Source organism: Physeter macrocephalus, chromosome 10 (genome assembly GCF_002837175.3).
Source record: "Physeter macrocephalus isolate SW-GA chromosome 10, ASM283717v5, whole genome shotgun sequence".
Taxonomy (NCBI): Eukaryota; Metazoa; Chordata; class Mammalia; order Artiodactyla; family Physeteridae; genus Physeter; species Physeter macrocephalus.
Genome location: NC_041223.1, coordinates 18,843,092 through 18,860,383, shown reverse-complemented (window position 1 = coordinate 18,860,383; position 17,292 = coordinate 18,843,092). Strand labels below are relative to the sequence as shown.

General features: G+C 35.7%; 1 protein-coding gene, 1 long non-coding RNA gene and 1 pseudogene across 4 annotated transcripts in view; 2 read left to right on the top strand and 1 right to left on the bottom strand.

The window, feature by feature from the left end:
* The window catches only part of ADGB (androglobin), a 181,448-nt gene that overhangs the window by 159,329 nt on the left and 4,827 nt on the right, over nucleotides 1-17,292 (top strand). For 2 of the 3 annotated variants that reach the window (XM_055087447.1, XM_055087446.1), the window contains 4 exons: nucleotides 6,853-7,025; nucleotides 11,520-11,696; nucleotides 12,446-12,548; nucleotides 14,290-14,502. In XM_055087447.1, the coding sequence (XP_054943422.1) occupies nucleotides 6,853-7,025; nucleotides 11,520-11,696; nucleotides 12,446-12,548; nucleotides 14,290-14,502 (666 nt within the window). The remainder of the gene's footprint in view (nucleotides 1-6,852; nucleotides 7,026-11,519; nucleotides 11,697-12,445; nucleotides 12,549-14,289; nucleotides 14,503-17,292) is intronic. The other variant, XM_055087445.1, reaches the window with a different exon arrangement.
* Nucleotides 7,911-9,583, top strand: LOC102984826 (calcium-independent phospholipase A2-gamma-like; annotated as a pseudogene).
* The window catches only part of LOC129392459 (uncharacterized), a 333,703-nt gene continuing 328,855 nt past the window's right edge, over nucleotides 12,445-17,292 (bottom strand). Inside the window, exon 4 of the long non-coding RNA XR_008618333.1 lies at nucleotides 12,445-12,518. This is a non-coding gene — a long non-coding RNA (uncharacterized lncRNA). The remainder of the gene's footprint in view (nucleotides 12,519-17,292) is intronic.

Sequence of the window (17,292 nt, the reverse complement as noted above, 5' to 3'; positions counted from 1 at the left end):
GCTCAGTGCAGAGACAGCAGACAGAACTGCCCATCTCCCAGTCTTTCCCTGAAAGGTCTATTTGCATACTTTAAAAGCTACTGCCTGAAGGTCTGGCTTCTAATCCAATATATTTTTTTAATGTTTGTTCTACCCACAGCCATGTGTACATTCAATGCCATCTCTATCAAAATTACAGTGGCATTTTTCACAGAAAAAGTAAAATCCTAAAATTCGTATATAACTACAAACTAGAAGAAAACACAGGGGATAAAATCCTTGACATCAGTCTTAACGATGATTTTTTGGTATTGATACCGAAAGTATAAGCAACAAAAGCAAAAATAAACAAGTAGGACTACATCAAACTAAAAATCTTCTGCACAGCAAAGGAAACCATCAATAAAATTAAAGGCAAGTTATGGAATGGGATAAAATATTTGCAAACCATATATCTGATAAAAGGTTAATATCCAATATATATAAAGAATTCATACAACTCAATATCAAAAAAAGAAACAATCTGATTAAAAAATGGGCAGAGGACCTGAATAGACATTTTTCCAAGGAATACATACGGATGGCCAACAGACACACAAAAAGATGCTCAACATCACTAATCATTAGGGAAATGTAATTCAGAACTACAATGAGATTTTACCTCACATTTGTTAGGATGGCTATTATCAAAAAGATAAGAGGTAGCAGGTACTGGTGAGAATATGGAGAATGGGGAACACTTTGTACACTGTTAGTAGAAATGTATATTGGTGCAGCCATTATGGATGGAGGATGAAGTTTCCTCAAAAAATTAAAAATATAACTACCATATGATCTAGCAAATCCACTTCTGGGTATATATCCTAAGGAAATGAAAACATTATCTCCAAGAGATATCTACATCTACATGTTCATTGCAGCATTATTTACAATAGCCAAGACATGCAAACAGCCTAAGTGTCCATTGATTGATGAATGAGTAAAGAAATTGTGGTAAATATGCACAATGGAATATTATTCAGCCATAAAAAGAAGAAAAACCTGTCTTTCGCAACAACATGAATGAAGCTTGAGGACATTATGATAAGCGAAAATAAGTCAGACAGAGAGACAAATGCTGTATGATCTCGCTTACATGTGGAATCTGAAATAATGGAACTCATAGAAACATTGAATAGATTGGTGGTTGCCAGAGAGGTGGCTAGGGGACATAGAAAATGAGTAAAAGTGCTCAAAAGGCACAAACTTCCAGTTATACGATAAATAAGTCCTGGGAATGTAATGTACGTTTCTCAAGTTCAAACTGTCCGACACAGGTGGATTTTCAGTAACTGAACATGGTAGCATAATCTATGAACTAGAATAATGTAAAATGTAGATCTTGATTATGGTACAAAATTAATAATATGAATTAAGTTTTTAAAAGGAAGTTAACATTAAATGGAGAAATACAGTAGAGTGGCTAAACTACTGTATGTTCCACTACCTGAAACTGGTTATCACCTGCAAAATTAGAATAACTCCTATATTATATAATAACTCCTCTATTTCAAAGTTGTTTGGAAGATTCAAGATAATATATATAAAGTTCCTAGAACCTAGTAGCACTTCAAAAAATGGCTTTATCATTATTGTGTATTCCAACTAGAAAATAAGTCTTTAAGAATAATTATATGTCTTCTTTTTTGACATCACATTTGACAAGTTTATGTGTGAATGATCAGCTGCTAAAATTAAATGACACCTTGTGTCACCTAATACATTTTTTGCTGAAAGTAGCAAAGAAATTCAGGATTGAATTGTATTTAAAATGAACCAGGAAAATTATCTATTTGAACGAATATGTTTCAATCTTTTTGAAAGTTAAGTGGCTTTTGAATTCAGAATAATCATTCTCTAATTTCATGTTTATAAATGTGTTTTTTTAGTTAGCCAATTTGTTTAAATTAAAACATATCAATATGCCCACTTCCACTTGTCAATTATATTTACAACTCATAAACTACAAACTTTAACCTTAAGAGTGTGATATATTTTAGGGAAATTAAGTTATTAATGTCTTAAAATTATTCACTTAGCTTGCTTTTCAATTATAAATATATCAAACATAAATTGGTCAAGTGTTTTTTTCATTTGTACATTGGTGACCCAATTTAAAATTTTATGTAAATTAAATGGAAATGTTGCCCTATTTACTGATTTAAACTCAATGTTTAATTTATATGAGAAATATATAATTTTTTAAAATATATAATATAATTTTATCAAAATTTTACATCTTTATAACTCATTATAAAATATAAGGCCTGAAACATGGCTATGTACAACCTAGGCTATTTCTATTATAAAATTTTAGGAAGTTTGGCCTCTGGTTAACATGAAGCAACAGTGCCACCTTTAGTATATTTCAGTACTTACGTTTTAGTAAAAATTGCTTATTTTCACTTAAGAAAATAGAAAATGGAGAATCTTGAGCAGGTAATACTTAGTGATATCATCTGCCTTTATACATAATTAGCGGTCTTGTTATTTTGAAGTCCTTTTGTTTATATTGCTGGCCTGCATATTTGAAGTTCTAATCTATTTGCATTAAATGTAAACTTTATCATTCTCAAAAGTATTTGGTTTCAAGTCCCACTGCTAATTTTATTAGCAGGATTATAACATTATTTCCAGAATTCTAATAAATATTATATTATTGCTTTTTCTTAGGCACAATACATGCATGGTGTATCCAGTTTAGAGTATTTGAAGAAAACAAGCATTGTAGATACTATATGTATTTACTATATATATTTATATATTCATATATACCTGGTGTTTCTGTTTATATTTACCAAGTGTGACTGTACTTGGTAAATGTATACTTTGTTCTAAACAAGTTTTCTAGTTGAGAAATTATATTAATGTTCAAATCCCAACCAGTTTTAGTTTCTGGATATATAAATCTAAGCACTGAATTTTAATCATAAAATCAAAATTACATTTCTGTAATTCTTCTAATTACATGAATATGCAAAGCGGGGTCACATTTTTCACAATTTTGACCTACTAGGATATTTATTCTTGCATGTTACTGACATATATGCTCCCAACACACACAGATTCCCTATAAAGCTTTACATATTAAACTTAGGCAATCTGATAATGAATACATACTATGAGTTCAGCCCTATACTAGGTGAAATCAGGAATTTAAAATGAAGTATGTAATGATATTCTAACCTTTGTTGAACTTGTAATTCCTGGGAGAAAAGGTTACCATATTGTAAGCCATTAAATAATATGGAAATTATTTTATTCTATATATTAATAATGTAAAGAAAGAGGATGGTATGCACCTGCTGTGTGCCTCACACTGTAGTAAATGTTCATGTAAGTAAACTTGAATATTAGAATATGTTAATTTGAGTGGAATCAAATGTGCCTAAATGTATGACTCAAACACTAAGAATTATGGGTAGTGAGAAAAAGAAAGCACCAGAAATACCTAATGGAGCAGCTTGAGATTCCATTTCATCTGACATTTATTAACATCTTAAAAACCTGGGGTGTATGATACTAGGTAAGATCCTATTTTAAATGTTTTTTATTGATTTTTTTTAAAGCCTGCGGCACAGTCTTAGGTTTCATTACATAGAGTAGGAAACTTAAGCTTAATGAATACAATAAACCTGCCAAAGTTAACCTACAGTGGCTGATCCAGGATTCACTTCTAAGTCATTTGATTATTTGACCAAAGTTTCCCTAGCACAACACTTCTCAGCAGGCTGGGCTTGTTGGCAGAAAGGCAGGTTGACCCCTTGTAAAATCTTGGTGCTTACAGCCCATTTGCGGTGGTGCAGGATGCTCTGTCCCCAATTTGAAAGCAGCCGATAACTGGCACCAAGTGAAATAAGATCTGGATTCTTCGCAATTACTGTTTTACTTTGCTGATGGGGTGACTTACAAGACTCCGCTTTTGAAAGGGACTGACAGGTCCTTTGAACTGTTATTTGAATGCTGATTCAACTTATCAGTTGGGAGAGTCTGAGTAAATTACATAAACTCTCTGAACCTACCCTGCTGGGATTCTTTGAGAATTAAAAGAGAAAGAAACATCGTAGGGATTCAACAAATATCATTTGCTCTCCCAATACTTGGGTATTTGTTAGAAAAAATTAATAGAACATAAAGCGAAATCCTTCATATTGGGAAAAGGTAATTATACCCTCCTAAATGTAAACCCGTGTTTCTCTAAGTGCAGTCCTTGGACCAGCAGCCTCAGAACTACCTGGGTACTTGTTAGAAAGCAAATTTGGGGGCTCTGCCTCATACCTTCCAAATCAGAAACTTTGGGGGGTGGGGTCCAGAAATCTGTTTCTTAACAAGCCCTTCAGGTGGTTCTGACACAGGCTAAAGTGTGAAAACCACTCTTGTAAAGGAACCTTCAGCTTCACTGAACTCTAACTAACTCACTGGTATTCTTCCCTTCCGCCCATCCCTTTGCAACATTTGCTTCCAAGAAAAGGGAAAACTGTATACATTTCTTAAAGCAGTGTTTCTCAAAGTATGAATCAGAACCACCTGAGATAGTTTTTAAAGCTGTACATTCCTGGGCCCCGCATCAAGCTCTAAGGGGTTGGACTCTCTGGGGTTTGGGCTTCAAGACCTACATTTTCCAGACTCCCTAGGTGATTCATACATTCGTCAAATTTGTGAATTGCTGCTTTACAGTAAGCATAGCATAACTGGTAACAGAGTTGTCTGGCTGCACAAGATAAAAAGAATGAATTCTTCTACTCCAGTTTTTATGAGGTACTATTATGTAGCACTGGCCACAGATAGATCTCTAAAATGTAGTTAACTCCTGATTTTGCTGGCATTGAGACCTCTGGGACCTGGATTTAAGTGAGGTGGTAGCTGTGGCCACTGAGACTGGTCGAAGCCCAGTTACCTCATATTGGGCTAAAGATGAAGAGCTGGTACTGCACCATCTCTATATAGCAGAGACAGCATGAGGAGCCTCTGCAGGGAAGCAGTGCTGAAATACATGGGCTTCCATTTCTGTGCAAATAGTGTTTCTTCAACCTCAAAGTTTTTGGTTAACAAAGGATATCAAAGAACAAAAGAGAAAATATGTCCTTTGCAGCCTCTCTACATTCTATCCTGGGTTTCTGATAAAAGGTGATTTTACTGTGTGGCTTCCTATAAAAATCTTTGTCTTCTTTTCTTCTTTCTTTTTCTCTTGATTCAGTTTCTATGGCTCATCATTTCTACCCTTGTGCCTCATTCTTACTCTCATTTAAGTAACCTTATTTTCATTCTGTGGTCTCATTTTCACTTTTCTGATCACAAGTTAAATCAGTCCACATTTTTCTTTGCCTACTCATCACACTCAAGAGCTGAGCTGTTTAGTATGGAATCTCACGTACTCCACAGAGCTTTTTGATTTTTCATGCTCTTATGACAATGTCTCCAGGCAGCTGTGAGAGACCTGGCCTATGTGAGTTCTCCATTCTCTCAGGACTCTGCCCCAGACAAACAGCATGCAGAGATAACTCAGAAGCTTCAAATAAGAAAAGAAATCCAGGAGGACATCAATGGAAATAGCAGGAAAAAGGACTCCAAAAATTTACTCCTCCGTAAAAACAATGAAAAAACTGGCAGAGATGATCAGAATCAACTTTTCAGAATTCTGGAAATTAACAAAGGCTTTATTCAAGAAAAACAGCCATATCTCTTTAAGAACAGTAAGCTTTATGACATTTTTACTTGCCCCAGTCCCATCCCCTGGTCTCCAGCTCAGCAGTAACCTTGAAAACTAACAGCCTGTATTCCTGGTACAGGAAAATGGAACTGAATCTCTTTCAAAGCCTCGTTCCCAGAAAAACAAAAACTGAAAAAATTTGTCACCGACAAACTTGCCCTATGAGAAATACTGAAGGAAATCGTTCAGGCTGAAATCAAAGGACACTATGCAGTAACTTGTATCCACATGAAGAAATAAAATGCACCATAAGGGAAATTTTAAAATACTTAGAGATGAATGAAAAACAATTAACAACATAACAAAACTTATGAGATGCAATGAAAGCAGTACTAAGAGGGAAATTTATAGCTATAAATGCTTACATTTAAAATGAACAAAAAAAGATCTCAAATCAATAACTTAATATTCCACCTTAAAAAACTAGAAAACTGGAAAAGAAAGAAAAAAAGTAAACCCAAAGTAGGCAGAAAGAAGGGAATAATAAATATTAAAGCAGAGATAAATCAATTCAATATTGTAAATAGATAGCTAGAGGGAAGCAGCCGCATAGCACAGGGAGATCAGCTCTGTGCTTTGTGACCACCTAGAGGGGTGGGATAGGGAGGGTGGAAGGGAGGGAGACGCAAGAGGGAAGAGATATGGGAACATATGTATATGATTCACTTTGTTGTAAAGCAGAAACTAACACACCATTGTAAAACAGTTATAAACATTGTAAAACAGTTATACTCTAATAAAGATGTTAAAAAAAAAATTCAATATTGTACTGGAGATACTAGCCAAGGAAATTAGGCAAGAAAATGAACTGAGAGCATCCAGATCAGAAAAAAATTAGATAGTAATGATCATTATATAACCTTATGAATAAACCAAAACCATGATTTATACATTTCAATGGGAAGTTTATAGTACGTGAATTATTTCTCAATTGTATAAAAGGGAGTCACACAGATCTTTATAAAAGGTCTGTCTGCTTGTTTGCTTACCTGCTTGTTTAAAAAAAGAAAAAAAAATCCAAATGCCTTAGACTAACCGTTTTTTCGACTTCTTCCCTTTTTCCTACATGACGTGATTTTATTATTATATCATGACTCACTGGTTTCCTTTTTTTGTTTTTCTAGCACATGGAGAGAAACATGAAGAATTAATTACCTTAGGAAGTCCAGATTCCCACACTATTAGTGAGGGACAAAAATCTTTAGGAACTTCCAAAACAATAAGAAAAGGCAAAGAAAAGTCTTCTGAGAAAGAAAAGATAGCCAAAGAAAAACAAGCGCCTCGCTTTGAGCCTCAGGTGGGTGTGATGCTTTTTTTATTGGAGTCATTTAATAAATTTAGGTTCATTGGGTCCCTATTTCCCCATATCTTTTTAGGAAAACCTGAAAAATTCCATCTCCCTGTTTCCAGCAATCATCTAGATACCTTAAAGACATTCCTTGGGCACCTTCTGTAAGCAGTCTTCCTTAGTTTAGTGTCAAAGAGCATTAATTGAGCTTTTAATATGCAAGACACTGTTTGGGGGACTTGGGTTTCTAATATTAATATTATACAGTCCCTACCTTCAAGGATCTCACAATCTAATGGAGGAGACTGAAGGTAAAGAGAGAGTTGTAATGTTAGATATGGTATACACAGTGGTAGAAAGGATAGGTACCTATTTCAGCCTCTGCCTAGAGGAGTCCTGAACTGAATCAGTGAGCAAAGACATTCAGAGGCAAAAATCCAACACAATTTGTTTTTGAACCACTAAGGTATCGGGTATGACGCTGGAAGGGTAAGTAAGGGTCAGGTGGAGGGGAGCCTTTCAGAAAGCCTGGTTAGAAAGCTGGGACTCTATCTACAAGCCAGGGGTCCTGATTCCAAATTTTTTCAGGACCAGGTAGGTAATCCCAGAGATTAAGGGTAAGGAAGAGTATGTGGGTGGCAAGTTTGAGGAGTGCAAGCAGAGTCCTAAAGCTACTCAAATTCAAGTTACTTAAAAACACTGAACTCAAAACAAATTACCTGTGAGGACAAAATCTTCCTATCATTTGTGATCACAGCTTAGGCTACACAGGGCTGGGAGGTGGGACTTTAAGAAGTGTACTGGCTTTAAGAAGTTTACTGACATGATCAGATTTACATTTCAGATACCTTGGTGACTTTTAAGGGTACGAAATTAAAGGGGAAAAGATTAGAGATGGGAAAACCATCAGAAAGCACTGCAATAGTCCAGACAAAAGAGTACAAGCTGTACCAGATACAGGTCAGAGGAAGGAAGAAGAGGACAAATGAGGTTCTTCTAGTTTCTACTAAACAAAGTACAGCTAACTCTCTTTCTCATCCCACTGAAGGTGTACAAACTTTAGTGTAGGTAGTTAAATTGGTGGATACATTCCCAAATTAAAGTATGATTCAGTCCAAAGAACAGGAAGAGGCATTTAAAAGCTGAGCAGACTATTAGCAAAGACAAAAATGGAGAGAAGAAAAAGCGTTTATCTCTTCAACAAGACAAGATTGCCAGGATGAGTATTGATGACAGAACCTGGGCATTTATTCAAGCATTAAGAACAACTGAGCCAAAGCTCTGCATTAATAGGGTTGAACAACTGACTTTTCATCTTCAAGAATTTCCTGAGGGAAAAAGAGTGGCTGCCAAGGAAAGAATTATTCCATATTTATTATGACTGAGACAAATTAAGGATGGCATTCTTCAGGCTGCAGTTAGAGAAATTCTGGCCTTAATTTGGCTGCATGAATCCAGTGAAAGGAAGAGGAATCCTAATTCGCACAATTGATGATGGAAGAACAAGGGGTGTGGTTGCTCTTTAGACATTGCGGAAGTGAACTGACTCAGGAGCCAGTTCACCAGCTCTCTGACTGCATTTGTGGTGGAAGTACAGGTGCCATATTAGCTTTCATGTTGGGGCTGTTTCATATGCCCTTGGATGAATGTGAGGAACTTTATCGAAAATTAGGATGAGATGTGTTTTCACAAAATGTCATTGTTGGAACAGTCAAAATGAGTTGGAGCCCTGCATTTTACGACAGTCAAGCTTGGGAAAATATTCTTAAGAATAGAATGGGATACATACCAATGATAGAAACAGCAAGAAATCCCAGAAGTCCTAAGGTAGCTGCAGTAATTACCATGGTAAACAGAGGGAAAGTGCCAACAACTTTTGTTTTCTGAAACTATGGTCATTTTCCTGGAATCAACTCTTACCAGTTGGGAGGCTGTCAGTATAAGATGTGGAAGGCCACTAGAGCCATATCTGCTGCTCCAGGCTACTGTGCGAAGTGTGCATTTGGAAAACGATCTTCATCACAATGGAGATTTGCTTCCGAATAACCCCTCAGCATTAGCAATGCATGAGTGTAAATGTCTTTGGCCAGACATACCATTCGAGTGCCCAGGACATCGGACATCATGAGAGTGATGTGAGAAACACGGTGACATACACAAGCTTGAACTGTCTAAAGTTATCAACAGTGCTACAGATAGAGAAAAAACCCATATAATACTTGATGATCTATTATATTACTTCCTGACACCTATTTTTAGATTCACTCTTGTCATGCGTAAAAACTTTACCTCTAGATGAAAGTTGAAATGAAAAGCTGGATAAGCTGCAGGTAAAAGAGTTGAAGTACATAGAAAGAAATGAAGAAAAAAAATTTTAAACTTGCAAAAATATTGTCAAGAAAAAAGTTCTTCAGAAAACAACTAATGATTGGATAAAACTAAAAACTGACATGTGTGAAAGCCTCTGTTCTTTTCAAAATGTTGAAGAATGTATGCATATTCTCCAAAATGAAAGCCTGTTCAGAAGATCCACCAAATTTAGTAAGGAATTGTGGGATTCAGTTTGAGTTAACTTTCAAATACTCATGAATTCTAGGGAATCCTGAAAGAGACAATGTTTAGAATATCTTGTGAAGCACAAAATGTATGTTTGGTTACAGAATTCACATGGGAATTGGCTTTTTATGACATTAAAAATGAACTAAGCTTTAGGAACCTTAATATTGTGCTAGGTGGTTTTAGTAGCTATTGGTATTATATTGTTTGATGTTTGAAAATTTAACATATGGGCCAAACAGGAAACCAAAAACTATAATAATATACTTCGTATTTTTCTTTAGTTACCGGAATCATGTTGAATTTATTTGACCCTTTATTTTATTTCATACAGAAAAGCTAATTTCTTCTTAAATTTATATTACTTATGTTCTCACTAGCTACATTCTACAATCCAAATACTGCCTTTTAGTGTAATATCATCTAAACAAATGCAGACAAATGGAACGCTCTCTATCAAATTACAATTACGTTTGAAATATGAAAGAGCCAGATAAAATTTTCTATTCAAAATGTGTTTCTTTCAACATTGTTTTGCTCAAAAACATAGGTGAAGTTCCAGTCAACCACTTTTTTCCCCTTGAAACTTCAAGATAATGCTGTGTGTTAACTTTTCTAGATGTAGCTCCAGTTTATAAAATCAATTGTTTGAATTTTCTGAGAAAATAGTCCTATCATTAACAACAACAAAACTATTCAAGTTTAAAGCAAATAAGCTAAATTCAATACATAAATTCTTATAGACATGTGGCCTTCCCTTAGTCCTTCATAGTGTTCCCTTCCCTAATCAAAACTTGATCCCAGAGAAGTTTCTGAAAAACTCACTTATCAAGCAACATAAAAGATGGTAAAAGCTTATGTACTGTGTTTTAGAAGGAAGAAATAAAAGAATATCCAATTGTGAGACTTAAATTTTCATCAGAATATTAAGGGAATATTGTAGAAAGCTAGGAGGTCTTTTTGATAACCTTAAAACCAAACTACATGTGAAAACTTTATTCAGTGGCCCCCCAATCTCCACTTCCCCATCTGCATTATGTAATATGGATTACTGACATTGTCTCAGTCTTATGTAAAGTGCTAGTAACCTCATCAGACTCAAGCTCATCTCCTTACCAGATTGCTACCAATAAGCCTCACTTATCTAGACATTTTCAAGTCCTATGTCAATCTGCTCCCAGCCTAAGGTCCGTGAAAGTGATCCTACAAGACAGCAAAATGTTAACTTTCCTAATGAATATATATCAAGTATATCCAGGCTTGGAAATTATCAACTATTCCTGCCCTCATTCTTGTAAAGAGATGGTATGAGTGAGGCTAAGTGCAATTTAGAATTATTTTTATTTACAGTTTTTAGGTGAAATTTGCACAGAGTGATATGCAACAATCTTAAATGTACAGTTCAGTGAGTTTTGACAAGTGAATTCACCATGTAACCCACATCTCTGTCAAGGTTTAGATTATAGACCACTTCCATAAGCTTAGAAATTCCCTTAAACCTCTTTGCAGTGGATTCTGTCATCCCCATACCTCTCCCCCAAGCAAGTTTTGTCTGTTCTGGAATTTCATACAAATGAATCATATAAGAAGTACTCTTTTGTGCTCAACTTCTTTATTTCTGTATAATGTCTGTCTGTGGAATTCAACCACACTGTGGTATGCATTAATAGTGTAGTACTTTTTAATGTTAAGTAGTAGTCCATGTATGAACATACTACAATTTGTTTATCCATTCATCAGTTGACAGATATTTATATTGTTTCCCCTTTTTAGGCTAATATGAATGAGGCTATAATAAATGTTCTTTTCCAAGTCTTTTTGTGAATATATGTTTTCATTTCTCTTGGCTTAAATACTTAAGTGAAATTATGGGTCATAGGGTAAAATCTAGATCCTTTTGAAAGGAGGAAAGCATCTGACCCCAAGGTTTTTACTTTACTTTGCCAGATATCCATTACTCACCCTCAACAAGAAGACCCAAATAAACCCTACTGGATTTTGAGGTTGGTCACTGAATACAATGAAGCAGACTTTTTTGAAGTGAAAAAAGATACAGAACGAGCAGATGAAATCCGAGCCATGAAGCAGGCCTGGGAGATGGCTGAGCCAGGAAGATCGATCAAGGTTACCTGAGTTCGAAAACTTGTCCTTTTACCTTTCATTCCTGGGCATGGTCTGAAGGAAGAGCCATATTGGTGAAACAGCATAGTCTTTCCTTTAGGAAATATCTGGAATTTTGTCAGGCATCAACTAACTAAATATTAAGACCACATTTGAACACATTGTGAAATATTATTATCCAGATACCCAGATGACTTCCAAAAGCAAAGCACAATAATGGTGCCACTTATGGCCCAAACTGTAGGTCGTCTTGTTCTTTCACATCATCTGGGATTAACACTCTCTGTCCTTAACACTCCCAACTAAGAAAGCATAAAAATGTTTAATATGTGCTTTCATGTACTTTGAACAACCTTAGATAGAGAAAAATCATGTGTTGCCCTTGTGGAATACACATACCTCATGATTCCTCCTCTCCATATTTTAGATAAGAATCATTGCCATAGTGAAACATTATTATTTATATGTGCTTCATGTCCCCAACTCAGGGTTACTGAGGCAGATGAAAAAGGTTCAGGAGCCCCTGGATCTAAGCTAGCATGCACAGCGTATGAGTTTTAGGACTTCTTCTTCATTAGTTCTCACAAATCACTGTCAAGATCATGGATGGTTCAGAATTGGAGTTTTTCTTTGGTAATTCATAAGAGCTGGTCTGGTTCAGGCTGCCATATTCATTCACATTTTCCCGTGTCTTTTGAGTACTGTTGAGATGGTGTTGCCTGTAATGTGTGTTGATAACGTCTGTCCTTTAGGCTGCCCAGGCGCGTCTCCATTATCTCAGCCGGTTCATTAAGAAAACACCTGATGCTGAGTGCGTGCCTATGTCTGAAAGCCAAACCAAAGAAGAGGAGGAAGGTCAGTGAACCCTGCCCCAGCTGCCCCAAGCACGGAGCTGTTACTTGCACCTCTTCAAAGCTAGTCAGCAAGTCATGCTTGGTAAAAAGAAAAATTTCAGAATCTATTTCATTATAGGGTTGTAAAGTTATAGACAGTTCTGTAAGAAAATAGATTCTGAAGGATTTTCTTTTTACCAAGCAGGTGTTCACTTTGTCCCCAAGTAGATATGATCTTCCCCATTTAAGAAAAGATGAAACCAGAAATAAGGGTGCCACCTCGTTAGAAAGTAGCAGTATGTGAACTTGAAGGCAGGCTCACAACTATAAATCTGGCACCTTTCTAATCACAATAGCAATAAGAATCAAAGTAAGAAAGCTAACTACTTTCAGTGAACAATTTGCTGTGGGCCTGGAACTATAAAATACTAATTATTTCATCCAATACTCACATCAACCCACTGATATAAATATTATTTCCAACTTGCCAGTAAGGACCCAGGCCCAGAGTAATTTGCTAAATTCACAAGCTACCCAGGGACAGAGGCAGCATGCAGACAGAGCTCTCCATCACCCCAGGGCTCGTCCCACAAACACTTGGCTATACCTCCATCTATCACCATGCTGAGTTGTCCAGGGAGGCTGAAGACATTCACATCCCAAATCGTGCTTTTCCACTTTTACATCTTCAGGAGTATAACTCAATAGTTATAAAAGCAATGTCCCTTAACATTTCATGTGAAGAAGATAAAAAATAAATATCACCCCAATCCTGTGATTCTGGGATGGGCACTGCTCAAAGTGCCTTATGTTTATTATCTCACTTTAACCTACAGCAACTATGAGGTAGACCTTACTATTTCCATTTTGTAGATTTAGAGACCAAAGCTCAAATGGTCACCTTATTCTTCCTATGCCATACATCTAGAAAGTGACCAAGTTGGGATCTGAAATATTTCTGACTCCTAAAGTACTCACTCTTCTAATTGGTAGAGTTTAATGTAATGTTAGGAATATAAAGGTGAATAGAATACAGTTCTTGTTCTTTAGGCTCTAGATTTTATTATTAATTTTTTAAATGTGCTAATTTGTATGTAAAAGGAAATTTATTGCACTGGACACATTAAAAATGGCAAAGAAGATTTTATTTATGACTATTGCAATAGGAGAGAGATTGAACTCAACTCTGAAAACAACAGAAACAAGTGAGGATTTATAACTAACTAGCAGGGAGTGGATGAAAAATTACTTACAGGAATTTGGTTAGGTATCAAAGGTCAGGGAAGAGAAATTTGATTAAATATCAAGTGTGGAGGAAGAGGAGTTTAATTGGATATCAAGAGTGGGGGATTCTTGATAAACTAGTTTGGCAGGATTCTTGGCTAAAACTGGGATTCATCACAAGTCAAGGACAAGGCCTAGTGGAGAACAGAGCTCAGAGAAAGCTGACCTTATCATGTAACATACAGGCAAAAAAGGCACAAATCTTAATTGTACAGCTTGATGTATTTTCATATGTGTGTATATTCAGGAGCCACCATTCAGATCAAGGTAAAAAAAACCCTTAATACATCCCAATAGTCCTCTTCATTCTCTTTCCCAGCCTTTTCCTTCCTGAAAGTAACTATTTGATCTCTATGACCATGAATTAATTATTTTTCCTGTTTTTGAACTTTAAATATTTATGTATTCTATGTCTCGCTATTTCTGTATGTGATTTCATAGAATGCAAGTTTTTTCAGTAATGCATATATCATATTTAGTAGAAACATCTTCAAGTGCCATAAAAGAGTCAGATACAAAGAGTTCCATGAGTTTAGATAACAGAGAGAATATACTATCAGGGAGTATGCTGTGGAAGAAGTGGCAGATGAACAAGGGCTTCAAGGATCTGGCAAAATCAACAAGTGAAAGTGGAGGATCATCCCCCGCAGGGAAGGAAGAGCGTGAGCAGAGCATGCGGAAGGAAAATATCAGCAAGTATTGCCTTTATTGGTAGGATAAACACATATTTTAAAATAAAAATTCCGGAAAAGATACTAAGTTAAGCACGTGATGGCTAGGGTTAAACATAGAAAAATATGTGTATAGGTCTTCATTTTGATTATCAGAGTTGGTAATCTGCTCAAGGTCCTGATTACTAAATACTTAACCTAAAGATAAAAGTGGGAATTTTTTTTTTTAATTTTTAAGTAGCAGTTATATTTTCACATAGTTTTGTGTGTCTACAAATACTAAAAATAAAAGTGCACAGATCGCATATACAATTGTCACTAAAAACAGATTCTTTTTGTTTTATCTATAGTATTCTACATCTTTTATAACAAATTTTAAATATTTGGTTTCTAAAATGTTCTAAAATCTCTATTCTAACACAAAGTTTTCCATTTTATATATATATACCACATCTTCTTTATCCATTCATCTGTTGATGGACACTTCAGTTGCTTCCATATTTTGGCTATTGTAAATAATGCTGCTGTGAACATGTGCATATTGGGGGTGCATGAATCTTTTTGAAATAGTGTTTTCACTTTCTTCAGATATATATGCAGGAGTGAAATTGCTGGATCATATGGTAGCTCCATTTTTAGTTTTTTAAGGAACCTCCAGACTGTTTTCCACAGTGCCTTCACCAATTCACATTTCCACCAGCAGTGTACAAGGGTTCCCTTTTCTCCACATCCTTGCCAACATTTGTTATTTGTAGTCTTTTTGATGATAGTCATTCAACAGGTGTGAGGTGATACCTCATAGTGGTTTTGATTTGCATTTCTCTGTTGATTAGCATGTTGAGCATCTTTTCATGTACCTGTTGGTCATCTGTATGTCTTCTTTGGAAAAATGTCGATTCAGGTCTTCTGTCCATTTTAATCAGGTTGTTTGGTTGGTTTTTTTTATATTGAGCCGTATGAGCAGTTTATATATTTTAGATATTAACCCCTTATTGTGGTGCATTTTGGGGTAATAAGGAGGGGTCAGGAAACAGAGAGGAAAGATAAGAGTGAACAGGAGTGGAAGACCTAGAGGCCAAAGCAGCCTGTCCTCAAGCAAAAAATGCTTCAAAGCATTCTTAAGTATGTATGTTTTATTACAATTTTATTTTAATATAAGATGATAAGTTGAATTACACACCATCAGCAAGAAACCTACTCCCCCTCCCACCAAGAAGAGTTGTATGGTCCTAGTACATCCTATAGCACTGAAACACCGCCATGTACCCAGGTACTGTTGCTGTAGAAGGAATCCTGCTTGAAAATCAGGGGTCCGCTTACCTAGCTGTTCTCTGGAACTTTGTGTGTTGCTCCCACCTCTGCTGGTGGTGCACCACAAATTGGCCCTCATTCCTGAGGAAGCATCGCCCATAGGAGATTACAGTCCTTGTGAGAGATTTACATGTTCTGGCCTCTACATTTCTATACATATAAATATATGTATATTTATGTACTCACTCATTTATCTGTGACTCCCAAAATGCTACCTTATTCTTGCTACTTTCTATTTTCATATATAGCAGGTAACTTAGAACAACTTCCTTCGTAATGCCAGAGGACATGTAAATAATATCATTATGGATTTCACTCTTATGCATTCTTTCTCAACACCAAGCCATCATCAAGGTCAAGAGTTCAAACTTTGCTTTCAATTTCCCTTGTATTTCTGGAGGCCTCTGGAAAGTGCCTCTTCCAAAGGTTGGAGGTGATCTTTGTCTTTCTTTAGTCCCAATCTTTTCCCCAGGCTTCACAATCAATCAGTCAAACTATTCTTCACCATTTCTTTTAAACAGCTATTTTCTTACAATCTATGATGAAAGAAGTTTTCTGACGATTCTGTTGCAAACTGAAACTTTTATAAAATATAATAAAATGACCCAGTGATGACCAATTGCTGTAAAAATATCTCTAAATGATACTCTAACTTTCAGAACTTACTTATCCCACAGAGTACCAGTTTGCAGACGGAAGATGCGTGCACACACACACATGCACGCATGAGCACACACTTGGAGTTGCACTGTTCTAGAGGTCCAACATCATACTACACTTACACCCTATTCTGATACAACAGTTTTATAAGTGAAAATGAAGACTAACCTTCTCTTCCCCTTTTACACCCTCCCTGTTTAAATACATATGATTTGGCAGGATGTGAGAGAACACAAACATCCAATCAAAAACATTTTCTTTCCAGTCAGAGTCAGCGCAGTTGGTGTCTTGCAGAAACAATTCAAGTTTGAAATGCCAAAAATATATGCAACAAAAGTAGGTTCATAAGAAAAACAAATGAACTTCAGAAATCTAAGATCACAGAGCAACCATGATGAAAAAAGAAAAGTTATTAACCACTGGTTTCTAGAAGAGTCATATTGTATATAAGATGCAATATTTCAGGAATGGTTTATTTAATGTTATAAAGTGAAAAACATGACTGAATTTATGTTTCAATAATGGAGCAGAGTTGGGGTTTGTACTACTATATTCTTGATTTCTCATGGGTATCATGCCTATAAAAGCATGATATTTTTGAAAAATGGAAAATTAATTTGATGTTACTGTTTTTTACATTTTTAAAGTTTTACATTAGATTATATTTCTATGAATAATCCCTTTTAACAAGCTGTTATTAATTAAACACTTTACAATATTCCTGGAGACTATTCCAACCACACGTGAAAAGCAAGATTAAACAGCCAGGGGGAGGGCGGGATTTTTTGCATGGCAGAGTGAAGACTTGACCTATCCCCTCCCCAAAAGCAATGATTAAAC